The sequence below is a fragment of the Nelumbo lutea genome, chromosome 1 (assembly GCF_056320005.1).
Source record: "Nelumbo lutea isolate HS-2025 chromosome 1, American lotus-T2T, whole genome shotgun sequence".
Classification (NCBI taxonomy): Eukaryota; Viridiplantae; Streptophyta; class Magnoliopsida; order Proteales; family Nelumbonaceae; genus Nelumbo; species Nelumbo lutea.
The window spans coordinates 105,735,001-105,750,032 of record NC_142684.1 but is presented as its reverse complement, the minus strand read 5'-3'; the positions used below and the strand labels follow the sequence as shown (position 1 = coordinate 105,750,032).

At 36.6% G+C, this 15,032-nt stretch overlaps 1 protein-coding gene across 2 annotated transcripts; it reads right to left on the bottom strand.

The window, feature by feature from the left end:
- Window positions 1–6,715: 6,715 nt before the first annotated feature.
- On the bottom strand, window positions 6,716–12,332 carry LOC148876598 (uncharacterized). Of its 2 annotated transcripts, XM_088973234.1 has the most exons (5): window positions 11,031–12,332; window positions 10,854–10,949; window positions 8,005–8,045; window positions 7,724–7,841; window positions 6,716–7,028 (listed from the first exon to the last, which is right to left on the bottom strand). In XM_088973234.1, the coding sequence occupies exons 1-5, from the start codon at window positions 11,214–11,216 to the stop codon at window positions 6,834–6,836; spliced, it is 636 nt and encodes a 211-aa protein (XP_088829360.1). In that variant the 5' UTR covers window positions 11,217–12,332; the 3' UTR covers window positions 6,716–6,833. The 2 variants fall into 2 exon arrangements, with proteins under 2 accessions (XP_088829360.1, XP_088829436.1); XM_088973310.1 differs by lacking the exon at window positions 10,854–10,949 and having other exon boundaries at window positions 11,031–11,381.
- Window positions 12,333–15,032: the final 2,700 nt, after the last annotated feature.

The window sequence follows — 15,032 nt, the reverse complement described above, 5'->3', positions numbered from 1 at the left end:
TAAATAAAACCAAACCAATCCGAAATCTGATAGAAATCCTGAATAGCTCAAGGCTTCAAATTGTTGAAAGGCTATTAGTTGTAGTGTTGCACAGTTCAAGAGAGCATATGCTGCTAGCACGATGCATGTGTTTTATGTCCACGAGTAAATAGGTTTTCTTATTAGAATTCGAACTCCCATTTCCAGCTCTATTTTTTGGACGAACAATTCGTTAAGCTTAAAAGAGCATAGCGCTTCATAACAAATATTAATTCTCTTTGCATGTTAGGGTATTCGAATATACTTGAGCCTAAAGCATCAACTCAGACCAAGTTTCTCCCTTGCATGGCCCGGATTTCAGTTTAAGGTGTGAAATTGAGCTCAGGAAACCCTAGGGAATCATGTCAAGGTGATTACTGAAAGCGCTGTCCAGCCTAGAACATAATGTAGTAGCTGATGTGAACAAAGCTTCCAAAACATATGAAGGATTGGCCCCTTGTGGAAGGAAGCATCAAATTTTCATAAACAACCCCCATAACTGAAATGAAACAAAAAGGAAAAAAAAAAAAGAAAAATAGATTACTGCACATACATGGGAACCATACAAGAGGGTTTTGCAAGACATGAAATTTTTAATTATCACTAGGTTCAAGCTTGGTTTTGATACAGTCCAAACCTTTGGCATGTTTTTTGCACAAAGTGGCTGCTCTCAGACTTGAACTGCCACTCATAGGTTGATTTGTTTGGTCTGGACGGTTGAACTACTGGCCCGTCACTCATAGGGAAATGTGGTTTTAATTGGTTTTTTATCAGTTCTTTTTAACCTGAAGTTGTATCAACTGGTCAGACCAGTCAACCCAACACAGGAGCAGGGATTTCAAGTCCATATAACCACTAAATTGCTTTCCTGTAAAAAAATTTCTTGACTCAAATAACAACCTAGTGACTCTACTGGTTGAACTATTAAACCATTAGATATTAATTATTTTTTATTGTATTCCATTACCATCGTTAATAAAAAATTCTTATTTATCACACTTATTTTTGTTTAACATGTTTTTTTGGGTTCTAGGTTACTATGATGAATGCATTATTTTATAGATGTCCCCAATTTTTTTTAATAAATTTCCTTTATGTTTTTGTAATTATTTGTTTTTCTATCTACTTTTAAAATTTTATTATTTAATTATGACATCATAGGTTGAACCCTTGTCATGTTGCCTAGATGGAAAACTGGTTTTGTCTTATACCAATATGGGGTATAGAGTTAATTAGTGGAACTTAATGGTGAGAGAATAGGATGAACCAAAATGTAGTAGTTCAAATTATGTTCTCGGCCAAATTCAGGAATATGGGTATTTCAATCAAGGAGAAGTCCATAAATATTCAAGGTTCATTCCTACTTTTTATGTAGCACAGATGAGTGGCTTTGGATAAATAAACTGATCAACAAAAATAGATCAAATTGTACCAGTTAAAGACCCTACAAATTGAAGGTCTGATATTAGTTGTAGAACATCTTTTTTAGATGAGGGAGAGAGATGGTATGTGTTAGGGGTATTTTTTTGTTAAACCAAAAAATAGATGAAATGAAAAGTGAATTTTAAAATTTATTTTTATGATACTAAAGAAAGAATGGCATAAGGGAAGAATATGATTCATAGAATCTTCTGACAAGAGATTCCTTGGAGGTAAATCACAGGAAGTTGTAGTAGACATTGTCAATAAAATAATAAGAGGTTTTAGATAATTTCCCTAAATTTATTCCATTGAAGATTTTAAAACAAGAGCCTCTTAAAAAATTATAAAAGAAACAAGGTAATGACAAGATAGAACACATTTTCAATTGAATTGACTTGAATTGCATGAATTTTATAAAATTAAAGTTTAGATAATGAATTTTAAGATTTGAGTGGTAAACTAGATACATATAAGGATTCAGGCTAAGATTTGAACAAGATATCTTGAGGTTCAGAACTTGAATTCTAAATGGTATCATAAACTGTAAGATCTTAACAACTATGACTCCAACTGAAATCAATCCTGTTAGTGGAGTAGTCAGTCCACCTAGTTGATGGCAAGCTTATTTTGTAACCTAGCAATTTCATATTGCCTAAAAAGTAAAACAGAAGATAGAAAATATAATTTACAGAACATGATTTTTACAAGCCCATTAACTTAACTTCTTAATCATCAAGTCAACTTGTTGAGTGATGGTATGGAAAATTGTTCTAACTGGCATGCATCCCTTGGTTTGTATCAGATTGAAACTGGGGACTTTGTTGTCTGAGCTTTAAATCATTGATGCTCAAAAGTCAAAAGTAAAGTGGTTTATTTGTACTTTTTGTTATAACTGACATAAAAATAAAGAGAGTAAAAAAGGAAGAAAAATAAGGGAAAAAGGAGTGGAAAGATGTCTTGAACAGTAGAGAACAAGAAGAAAAGAAGATGCGAGAGAAAAAGGGTCTAAAGGAAGAAGATACAGACTGAACTCTTCTCCCTTGTCGACCTGAGCTGTTAACCGTTTCTTTTTTTCATATGAAAAATTACAGAAATGCCCCTGTTAAGAGATTTTTTACAGGAAAATACAATGCCATACTCAAAGGACAAAAATGTCCCTTTTGATAGATAAAATATAATATTTCCATTATATCAAAGAGAGAGATTACATGAACAGTCCCTTGGGAAGGTGTGAGATGCCACCTCTCCAAACAGAATACACATAAGCTAAAGCAAAAAGTACATTAGTGCTAATACAAAAAATGCAGTTGAGCCTAGAACAAAGTTTCCCTATTTATCCCTTGTTTTTCCAAGATATTAGCAAAGGCATTAGCTGAAATCCCCATCCACTGTATTGTAACAGACATATTCCTCATCAGCCATTTGAATTCTTTAGCTTATTCTTGTAACCCCATGCGACATCCTCCAGATTATTTAACCATTCTACCACTACCTTAGACTCCCCTTCAATAAGCAAGTGCTCCATGCCCAATTCTTTTGCAAGAAGTACTCCTTGTATGACAGCTACCAATTCTGCCCTAACAGAATTCCAAATGCCCAATGGGCCAAAGAGAAGAATAACCTCTCCAGCCTCATTTCTCAAAACACTCCCAACCTAAAGGGCCCTGGCTGTTCCCATCAAAATTCAGCTTCATTAAGCCTTGAGGGGGGGGGGGGGGTTTGTAAAAATACTTAACTTTGAGGAGGAACAGCTTGCTACTGCTAACCAGTTCCGTAGTCTTTAACCAGTGCATTGCCCTATACATAATGCAATCCTTCAACGCCTGATAGCTCCTCCCCTTTTCTTGGAAGATTCTAGCACTCCTTTCTTCCCAAACTGTCCAAATCAAAGATGCTCTTGCACACCTCCACGTGCTTCTTCCACTTTTATGGGGCCAAGAGAAAGTAGACGGGTTAAACATCATGCTTACTTTTGCTGGCATATCCCACCTACACCCAACCCAAACAAGGAGAAAAGCCAAGCCCAAATCTCTGCAGTGGCATTACAAGATAAAAATAAGTGGAAACAATCCTCACCATGAGATCTGCAAAGAGTACACTAGTTGGGTGAATACAAAGGAAGGGACTTCTGTTTTGTAGGTATCCATAGTGTTTACTTTCCCATGGCACTCTTCCCAATACAAAGCCATAACCTTAGGGGGAATTGGCCTACACTAGAATTCTTTGAAAGGGAAAACCTGTTGATAGGAAGTTTGGCAAAGGAAATTAAAAAGGAACCACAAGAAAAAATCCCTTTGGTATGAGGGGCCCAAATCCTCTTATCTAACTTCAAGGAGTCCAACCAAACCTTATTAAGGAGGCAAAGAAAATTAGACAAACACTCAACTTCCTCATCTCTTAACCCTTTACAGAAACCAAAGTCCCAAGTCAAGGCCAACAGGTTTAACAAAGAAGGAAGGAATTTTAAGATCACCTATTTTTTGTACAAAGGAACAAAGAACAAAGATGGAAAAAAGGTCTTTTAGAGGAAGATCTCCAATCCAAGTGTCCTCCCAAAATCGAATAGAATTACCGGAACAAACATCATACCTGACACAATTGAGAAACTGTGGGAGAAGTCTGTGAATTGCCTTCCATGTTGTTGCCAAGTTAGCCCTCCTTGATGCACCATCATCCCATCCATTCTCTGAGCATCCATGAGTACTCTTCACCACAACATGCTAAAGCCTTTCTCTCTCTCTATCCAAAGGCCACCATCACAACCACTTCCATAATGCCAAATTCTTTTTAACCACATTTCCTAAACCTAATCTCCCTCTTTGCTTCTACCACAACCTCCCATCTGATTAAATGATCTCTTTTACCCTCTTCTGGTTCCCAAAGAAAGTCTCTCATAATTTTTTTCTAACTTCTTCGCTTCCCTAGGCGGCATCCACAAAGCTAACCTCTTCTCAAATTTCTTTATGATTGGAATCCAGAACCTACTCTCCCTAGGATTCGCCCCTAACTGATGCCCTAAATAGGACATAGGCCAAGAGGATATAGAACACTCAAGACAAATTGCAACAGCCTCAATCTCCTCAATCTTCAAGTTGATTCTTGCTATGCAACTCTTTTCTAGATTGATTTTCAAATTGGAAAATTCTTCAAAGGCTTTAATCAACTCCTTCAAGTTTCTCACCTTCTCACTATAGCCTACATCATAGAAAATCATCAAATCATCTGCAAACTGAAGATGGGTAGCTAGAACTCGGTTTATTCTCCATCCCCTTATAATATCTTCCCTATTATCCCTAGTGATAATTCGATTGAACACATCATCTACCAGAGTAAAAAGGAAAGGTGAAAGGGATCCCCTTGTCTAATACCCCTACAGGCTGGAAAAAATAATCCCTTACCACCCCATTTACTAGGAGGAGTAATAACAAGTACTAACATAACCAAAATTTGAAGTAATAAAATGATCATTCTAGGGTTGGCATATCCTCCAGATGTGAGAGAACACTTGAGAAAGGGAAGGAAGATCATTACTTCCCCAAATTTGAGCTCTCGTCGGCTCAAACTCAGACTTCATCTTGAAAGGAACCTGGCAACATCTAAGTACTCCCTTTAAATCAGGAGAGAGTGGCCGGTAAACATTCAACTCATTTTGTAGATTTTTCAAGGTAGCATAATACTCTTATACACTCGTATCATACTGTTGAGGAGAGAAATAATCTTGATATAGTTGGTAGATCCTTGTCACATTGTCTTGCCCTGAATACAACTGTCAGGCATGTTCCCAAATTTCCTTAGCAGTGTCTAGAACATGAGATTAACATTGATGCTGTTTCCCATACTGTTCCATAAGGAAGCCATAATCTTAGAATTTTCTTGCACGCATTCAACTTCCCTCGCAATTAAGGAGACTTCCACAAACTTAGCCCATGGTACATAATTGTTATCATTGAGCTTAACAGTAATTAACTAGGTGTTCTAAAGTAGTAAAGTCTGATTGCACAACTACAGTAGACTTGGAGCTACTACTGCAGGCAGCCATAGGTAGGAAAAGACATCAAACAGTGAAGAAAAATAGCTACAATCACCAAACACGAGATCAAACACTCTACAAAAATTTAAGCTCAAAAAGATTATTATAATCCATTGTTCAGTAGTTTGCAGCCCCCCCCCCCCACCCCCCCCACAAAAAAAAAAAAAAAAAAAAAAGATCACACAAACACTTGTAGGGTACCAAAAATCCTCCACACACCAGATGAAGTAAATTCCGACACAAAAATACACCAACCTACACACCATAAACTGCCAAAAACCAGTTGCACTCAGTAATTGCACTCAGTACGCATACATGTACTCACGTCTAGGGCTGCAGCAAGGTAGAGCTTAGTACACCATCAAAATTACTTCAAACCAACCACCTTATAGCATTAAAGCCTTTTTTTTTGTAAGGGACGACCAGTCCTTTTAAGCCACTTTAGCTGTTTGTTTTGAAAAGAAGGAATTCTCAACTCCTAGGGCACAAAAAAGGAGTGTGAACAGTGACAGTCGAGTTCATTGCTCTGATACCATATTATAACATAAAAATAAAGAGAGAAAAGGGAAGCAAAAGAAAGGAAAAAGGTGTGGAAATATGTCTTGAACAGTAGATAACAAGAAGAAAAGAAGATGTGAGAGAAAAAGGGTCTAAAGGAAGAAGAGACAAACTGAACTCTTCTCCCTTGTCGACCTGAGCTGTTTACCTTTTCTTTTTAATATGCAAAATTATATAAGTGCCCCTATTAAGAGATTCTTACCAGGGGAAATACAATGCCATACTCAAAGGACAAAAATGCCCCTTATAGGCATACACTTCAACACTTATGAAATAACTGTTTGGGAAGGTCATCCTAAATGAGACCAGCTTGTATTTGGGAAGGTCATCCTGAATGAGCAGAAATGGCATTAAGTAGAGAAATTTAACATAACATTGACCTTTTCAGTAGATGTATTGTAATGATGTTAAGGGTGTTCTGGTTCATTTTCATTCTGTTTCTATAACACACTGGAGTAATTGAAACAAATGCATTATGGTCCCCCTACAATATGGGCTTGAGAATTATAAAGCTCCAAAACATGAAAAATACAAGCAACAGGAAACCAAATCAGACCCCACCAAAAAGCAATAATGTAGAAGATCAAGACTGTAATCAGTCTTGAATCCTAAAAGGTTTTAGGTTTGTAAAACAGAAGAGAAGATGAGAGAAAAGGAGAGAATAGAAGAGAAACAAGAGAACGCAAGTTGCTGAAAGGAGGGACAGATTCTAACTCATCTGCCGCCGCCACTTCAACTTAATATTTATATGTTATGCTAGTTACAGGAAAGGACACATCTGCCCTTGGTGTTTACATCATAACACTTAACAATATGAAACTGAAAAGTAAATAACAACTAGAATAACAGAAAAACATAACAAATAGACTAGGTACATTCTAGTATACAGTGAACTCTCCATAACTGCATAATGGCTTACCTCCAAATCCTTTACTGCTTGCTCCCTTGTGATTTCTTTTTGTTCCCGAGCACGTTTAAGAAAACCAATGCATAATATACCCTGAATTTGATTTTCCAAACATGTACCAAATATCAATACTTTTAAATACAGAAGCTCAATCTAACTAGTTGGTGCAGAGACACAGGTTGAAGTTGCCTTAGGAAGTATTACATATGAAAACTAGCTTAAAATAAATGGTTACAAAAATAAAGAGATTTCTACATGCTGCACAGATATACATAGATAATATATTTTAGAGCCCTGCCAGGCTTCAGAAAATTGTGGAAAACTTTTCAAAGTCATCAAAAGTTCAAGGGAAAAATAATTTTGAGCATGCAGCTTATTTGAATTTCATTGACTCAATAGAGTCAACATGCTTGACACATATAATTTATAAATTCAATGGATTAAAAAGTTCTTACTGAGTCGATTAGATTTTCCATGCTCAATCAACCAGTTTCTTTTGTTTGGGATATTAATACAGTTAAAAGAAAAGGAACAAATATTGATAAAAAATACCATGATTTTGCATCTAGCATGATGTTTTGATGCTCGACACATATAGTTTATAAACTCAATGGATTAAAAACTTCTCACTGAGTCAACTAGACTTTCTATGCTCAATCAACCAGTTTCTTTGTTTGGGATATTAATACAGTTAAAAGAAAAAGAACAAATATTGATAAAAATACCATAATGCTGCATCTAGCATGATCCTTTTATTTTATAGCTTTTTGGTGAAAACATAATCATACCGAAATAACATAGACCAGGCCACAAGCAAGAAGCAGATAGCTAGCTATATTCTGAAGGAGCACAAGATCTTTCCTTTCTCCACTATCATCAGGAAAAGCTCTTGTCATCACAGCAACACTGGAAAAGAAAACTCATCACTTACAACTTAAACAATAAAATATAATAAGATTTATTGGTTCTTAACATCTTAGGTGACGAAATATCCTTTTTAACAATGTAAGCAACTTTTAAAAATAAGAACAAAAAAAAAAAAAAATCTTTATGGTAACAGGAGACATACAAAATCTGCAGCATGCCCCTGCCAACCCAATACTCCAGTACCTGCAGCATGACAATTGACATTGATATTAGACAACACGACTATAAGAATGAAATGTAAAAAGAATAGATCTGTTTGAAGAATTAACACCCTAAAATGTTAGATGCATCGTCAATCATAGATTACTACAATGAAAATACAAATAATAAATTAATAGGATGGAGAATGGATCTACCTTGAATAATTTGTTTGTTTGTTTTTTTTTTTTTTTGACAAAATTGGTAACAGCCCATAATTTGGCATGCAAACATAACAATAACAGCAACATATTAGAATTGGACTAGAAAATAGAAATACCATTGAACTGCTCAGCTGTCGCCTAGGCTTTGGATTGGATTGGGTTCAATTCCCTAATCAATGTTCTTTCGGTTGTCAGTTTCACAAAAAACTGTTAGCTTGGAGGGTTTAACCAAAATTCAACCAATGCTGTTTTATTGATTTACATGGGTCCTATTTATGCATTTAGTAATAGAAAGAAACAAAACCAAAAGTTATGCATGTGCAGTAACTTTTTGTTTTACTGAAACTTACCGTTGGAAATCACAATAAAAGCATTAAACAAAAGACCTATCCCCCTCTATACTATCTTTTTGTAACTTTACATGTCTTGGAGGAGTTTGAAAAGTAGAAGAAGAAGGTCAGTGCATGGAACAAAAATAAATTTACATTATACAACTATTCATGCATATATACATGTGCAAAAAAAATATTTCTTTGCACAAATTTACTCAAATCAACAAAAAAGATGAAATCTCAAAAAAAAATCTTTATTTGTACATCTTGTGGCATTTTTTTTCGTGTGATACTTTTTCATTAATTGGAAACCCACATTGTTATTTTGTTGATCAGTAATTGTGTAATGTGTGACATTATTTTTTTTTTTTGAAAAGTGATATTTCATTGATGATGGAAATATAAAATATAAAAGAATAAGGTCATTATGTAACATTATTACTTTCAATAAAAGAATATTATGTACAAGATGCCTTGCATCTTGTGGTATAGGCAGGAAACCCACCTAATCTTTTATATTTATATCACATTAGAGTCCAGAAAAGTTGTTCCCTATCGATTCCTAATTTGACTAGCATATCAGCTATAACATTTGCCATTCTTTTCACCCACATAATGTTGTTTCGACCTCCCTTGCAAGACATTTGATTTCCTTTATAGTTTGTCACTTTGTCTATAGACACCAACGCCTTGACTGTTGCTATGGCAATGCACATTATTATCATAACATGATTCTTTTACATTTTTGTCTTATGCTTGACATAAGATTTATTAACTCATGCTAGTTTTTTAATATTCACTATTCTTTTGTATCCTTCACCTATTATTAATTATGAAAAGCTTGAGTACTTATTTATTTTGGCAAGTATGAGTTTAATACATTGCATGTGAACTGGTTTTTGATCTCTTCTTCCATGATCCATTAAGTTTAATTTTTGGCATCCTTTTTCTTTTTCAAAAATTTTTACATTCTCTTTCTTGGATATCCTTCAAGTACTCTGAATTATGACAAACTGAGGAGGGCTCTCTGGATATCCTTCAAGTATTCTTTTTCAAAAGCTTGAGTACTTATTTGTTTTGGCAAGTATGAGTTTAATACATTGCATGTGAACTGGTTTTTGATCTCTTCTTCCATGATCCATTAAGTTTAATTTTTGGCATCCTTTTTCTTTTTCAAAAATTTTTACATTCTCTTTCTTGGATATCCTTCAAGTACTCTGAATTATGACGAACTGAGGAGGGCTCTGTGAACTATGAAGCAGGCATGCGGCATAAAACTTTTTCCATATCTTTTATCAAAAATTCTGATCCACATTTGTAAATCATGCTAGGGGTTTCTCCAAATATGACATGATAGCTCATTCTCGTATGGAATATATCACCCTATATTGTGTAAAGTAGGAAAAAAAGCATCTGATTCCACACTAGGAGCATTGGGATGATTAAAATGAAAGCCAGACATAACATATAAAGATATACATCGCCCTAAGCTTCACAAGGAAGCAAGGAAGGTAATTTCCTAAAGGAAGCTTAGTTGTAAACTTGTAAGAACATTGAGACTGTATAAGCTAAATTGAGAAAGGGAGTTGATCTCTATGAATTTGAATTTTTCTGTGCTTAAAAACAATTTGTGCTGCCTGTTATAGATTACTCCTACTCACTGTAATTGTCCGTTACTTTCCTTTATACAACAGTCCTATCTCATCCCTAAGACACCAAACCAGTTAGTCTAACCATCTAACCATATATCCTGAAAGAGTTTGTCCAACCAACCAAAATCCTGAAAGTACAAGTCCTAGCTTTTCCTTGCTCAACTGTTATTTCTAATTGGTAACACAATCAATTTGGATTATATTAGTTTTATACATACTAAGTAAAAATAACGAGAGAAGGAGAAGCAAGCCTCCTTGCTAACCTGGTATATCCCCAACAAAAGCTAATCTAGTAGTGGCGTAGTGCCAACAGCAACTCCTACAAGCCATTGGCCAAGCAATCCATAAATCTGGGCCTAAGACTCAGATATGCAGCAGAGTAGAAGGTGGTTTTCTCCTCAAACTACCTAAATATTCTTAATCACCAGTATATGGTTCATGCCACATGCTATGATAGGTTAATGCCCTCAAGACAGGCCCCATATAAGAATTTTACATCCGTAGCAGAACGTCGAAAAGGAACGAAAAGTACGAGTAACATAATTGTACCAGGAAAAACTTCAAACACTTTAAATCGAAAATGCAAATAAGAGGCCGTCATAAGAAAAACAAGCTAGAGAAATAACGAAATGAATAAAATCTCACTTTCCAGAATTTGAGAACAAATTCCCACTCTGTCTCTGCAATAACCACAAAAAAAGCGATGGCAACTGCGTAACACCGAAAGATCCCATCGAAAATCTGTTAATGGATGATGGTAATGTAAACATCTCATACATGCAGACAAAGGAGAGCTAATGCAGAAACGACACTGTTGCTTACGTCAGATTCATTCTTGAAAGACCTGACGGCGGAGAGAACATTGACGGAAATGCATAGAATTGCCGTTAAAGAAGTCAAGACGCTGAAGCATCTACAGGCCAGCAGGAAAGGATCCGCTCTTAACCTAAGCCTGGCCGACGGCATGGAAACTCTTTGCGAGCTCTCCTCGTCTCCGTTTGTCGACATTTTAAACAGAAATTGTTCATGTACGGATTTTCACTTCTAAAACCCTGAAAATGAAAACCTGACGTTCAATTCGAAGCTGAAACCCTAAAAATGAAAACCTTCGGACTTCGGTTCAATTCGAAATTGCTCCTTCTTTCTGATGGCAGCTTTTGCTTTCGTATTTTCGCGGGATGGATTCTCTCTTCACCGGCCATTCAAAGTTATAGTTGGCATATGACACGTGTCAGACAAATCGGACGGGAGCGTTAGGCCTTCTGGGGCTCTGTTTTGCCTTGCAAAATGAATCAGGTAATTGGCATAAATCACCCACCAAGGATTCCAATCCAACGGGTGATATAATTCGTTCTTACGTAAAATAGGAGCATTTGACAAGTGTCGTTTCCTCCTTTCTCGGAGCCAAGTATGGGGCTCAGTTTTGCCCTGCAAGATGAATTCGGTCACGTTGCACACGTATTTGACGGATATCTAACGTTGACTAACAGTTATTTGAGCCTCCTTGACCAAGTTGCTCTTACCGGTTACGATGACGAAGCTCGAGATTTATTTAAAATGATAAATAAATAAAATACTCATCGGACGGCTATATTCCCTCTGTTTAATTGGGTGGGAGTGGGACCCATTCTATTTATTGGTGCAAAACCAGTCATCAGAGGAGTGATCAGAGGATTCTCAACGGAGTCACTACGAACAGGTGTCTCATGGCGGAGATGAATCAGATCGCACGCTCTACAAAACGCAAACAAATAGATGAGACAAGAGTATTTGATGACTTGATGCCTTCTCTTATTGACCTTATCGTCGATGATTCTGCGTGTTATCCAGAAGCGAGGAGGACGTTTCGATTTGAACCTCTTATCTTCCGGGCAAAATTTCCCTCTGGTTTTCACCTTTTACTTGAAAATTTTGGTTAAGATCCCTTGTTTGTATGTGTTATCGCGGCATCGCTATCAAATCCGCATGATTATAAATAGATAATTCCATTGATTTACTGTTGGATAGTAACGAAGGAAATTGTTTCCGGTTTCTCGATCATCTGTTGCTGGCCTAAACTGTGGAAGAGTACTTGATCATCCAGTCGCTCTTCCGGAATCTGTTACTGCTCTTTCTTCTGAGTTCTGAACATGAATTTGGCTTGTAGATATCTCTTATTATTCAACTGAAGTGAATGCAGTAAGAGGGGGCCATTTTTGTCTGTCAAGTGATCGAAGGTAGAGAAGGATTCATTCGATTAGAGTGCCGGCCAAAGTTTGTGGTTTGGATTATTCCAGTGATGACCGTGCGCAATTGCACATCTGACGACAACTCCCTACAAGGTTTAGTCGAATTGAGGCTCGATGTCGGGTAGGATGAGCCGGTTTTAGCTCAACCCAGGCTCAATTTAATTATTGGGTCTAATATCTGAATCCGATGTCAAATCCATAATATCCAATTTGAGCTTATTCCGTTCGTATTTAAACTTCATGCATTCAGATTTGAATTGGGCCCGCGGATTGAGTTTGGATTGGTCAATTAATTCAAACTAAAAATTAGTATGTATGTGTATATACATATATAATTTATTAAAAAAATTATGTATATATATATAAATATATAATATATAGATATATATATAATTGAGTGAGACTCAGGTAAGACAAGGATTATATAATTGAGTGAGACTCAGGTAAGACAAGGATTAGGCCAGAGCTCAGCTCAAAAAATTAAAAGGCCCGAACTTCTAATTTCAGACTCAGCTTGAAGACCAAAAACCCAAGTCCAGATCTTCTAAAATTGCAGGCTGGGTTGGTCCAGTTCATCTTACAAACATTAGATAAGATGAGGAGAAACACAAGAATGAAGGCTGGAGGATCTGTTCAAATGATTTGCGTGAATATGTGATGGCCATAAAGAATTGCACCTTCCAAACCATGGAAATCTTGTACCCCTCATGTTGGTGACCATGGCTTGGATCTTGTGTAAGGTAGAAATTGAAAGTAATGGTGTTAAATTTCACGGGACCAGGCTACAACAATAATCATATTCATAAAATTCAAGTAGTTTGACAATCCAATGGCCCATTTGGTTTGTAGGAATAGAGATATGGAATCGGAATCAGAATGGGCCATTATAATTTTTACTGTTTGATTGGGTGGAAGTGGAATTCCATTCCTATTCCTAGTGGAATAGTGTATGATGAAGGAGAATTTGGCCTAACTTCGTGACAGGGAGACACGTGGACATGATTCAATACGAGTGATAGCTTAGCATAAATCAGTTTGCTACAAAGCGAGCTCGGGTAAGTTGGTACCCCGAACTAAAGTCACTTCGACCTAAGATCGTCTCGATACTAGATCGCGACAAGCGAAACCAAGTTCGTTACAAATCATGCCCGGACCGATGGATCACTTCGGTCCAAGGGCACTTCAGCATTCGTGTCAAGGCAGACCTAAGGAGCGCAAGCTCGAGGAGCTCGCTACCAGCCAGCTCACCATCGAACAACTCGATATCCTACAAGCGACTCGCCTACTGTTCAGACCTCTGAATGGCAACCTTGAGGAGCACACTACAGTACTCTGTATTCTACAGGGTTGTACCTCACGGTCACATTGGTTCACCAACTCCCCAGTTCTGACGAGAAGGGACAATATTATCGTTTGACGGCGTATGACAGTATTACCATTGATGACATGTAACAGTATTACCGTTTGACGGCATTTCGCCCACCTAACACGCAGCTGGGGCGAGGTACGTTAATCTCTAGCTCTCTAGTTCTCTCACTGTTATCATCATCAAGCTCTCTCCACTACTACTGTGCTCTAACTTAGCCATTGGAGTATCCTCACCGGGTGAGCCACCTCGGGATCTCTGACTCGTCTCTTTCAGGAACCCAGTTTTCATTGTTGCTGGCAGCCAGATCACATCCAGTAGAGAGTAGCCGGATTACACCACATTAGTATATATTCTCCTATTTGAGGGTATGTCCATTCCCTCTCTCTTTCTTGAGAATGAAACCCCATTCTAGATGATTTCAATTCCTGTATGAACCAAACATACTATGGAAATACACCATTCCAATTCCATTTTCAAGGGATTTTGATTCCGACTATAAACCGAATGGACCTTAAGAGTCACATAGATAAAGGGGGTGATTGTTTCTAGCCTAGGCTGGTCGACATATTTCTATTCTTGGGCCTAGATTATGTCGAGGCTTGGCCTGTGTGCAGCCCAGGCCTAGGTAGTATGCCCTTCTTCTTCTTCTTCTTCTTCTTCTTCGACCATGCTTGGGAGTGTTTAAAAATAAGTGCTTATTTGGGCCATTAAGCACTTATTAGTATTTGGAAAATAAGCCTGAAATAGGTGCTTATTTTAAAAATGAGGGCTTATTTTTTTTAAGCCCAAATTTGCAGCTTTTTTTAAGTGCTTATACAATAAGCACTTATTCAATTTTTTTTCTTCCAAAATTATCTCTACTTGAATTTTAAAATACCACTTATAGTATTATCCTTAGTTGAATTTTATAAAAGCACTTTTACAAAAGTAGTACTTTTATGAAAGCACTTTTAGAAAGTACTTTTATGAAAGCACTTTTAGAAAGTACTTTTACAAAAGCACTTTTATGAAATCACTTTTACAAAAGTACTTTCTTAAATGTGTTTTCAAAAAAGTGATTTTGTAAAAATACTTTCACAAAAGTGCTTTTATACAATTAGAGAAAAAGTGAAAGCACTCTTATTTAAGTGCTTATTAGAGAAAAAGACTACCAAACGCCTAATTTAAAAAAGTTGGATGCCAAATGCAAATAAGTGCTTATTCGAATAAGCACAAGTGACAACATGT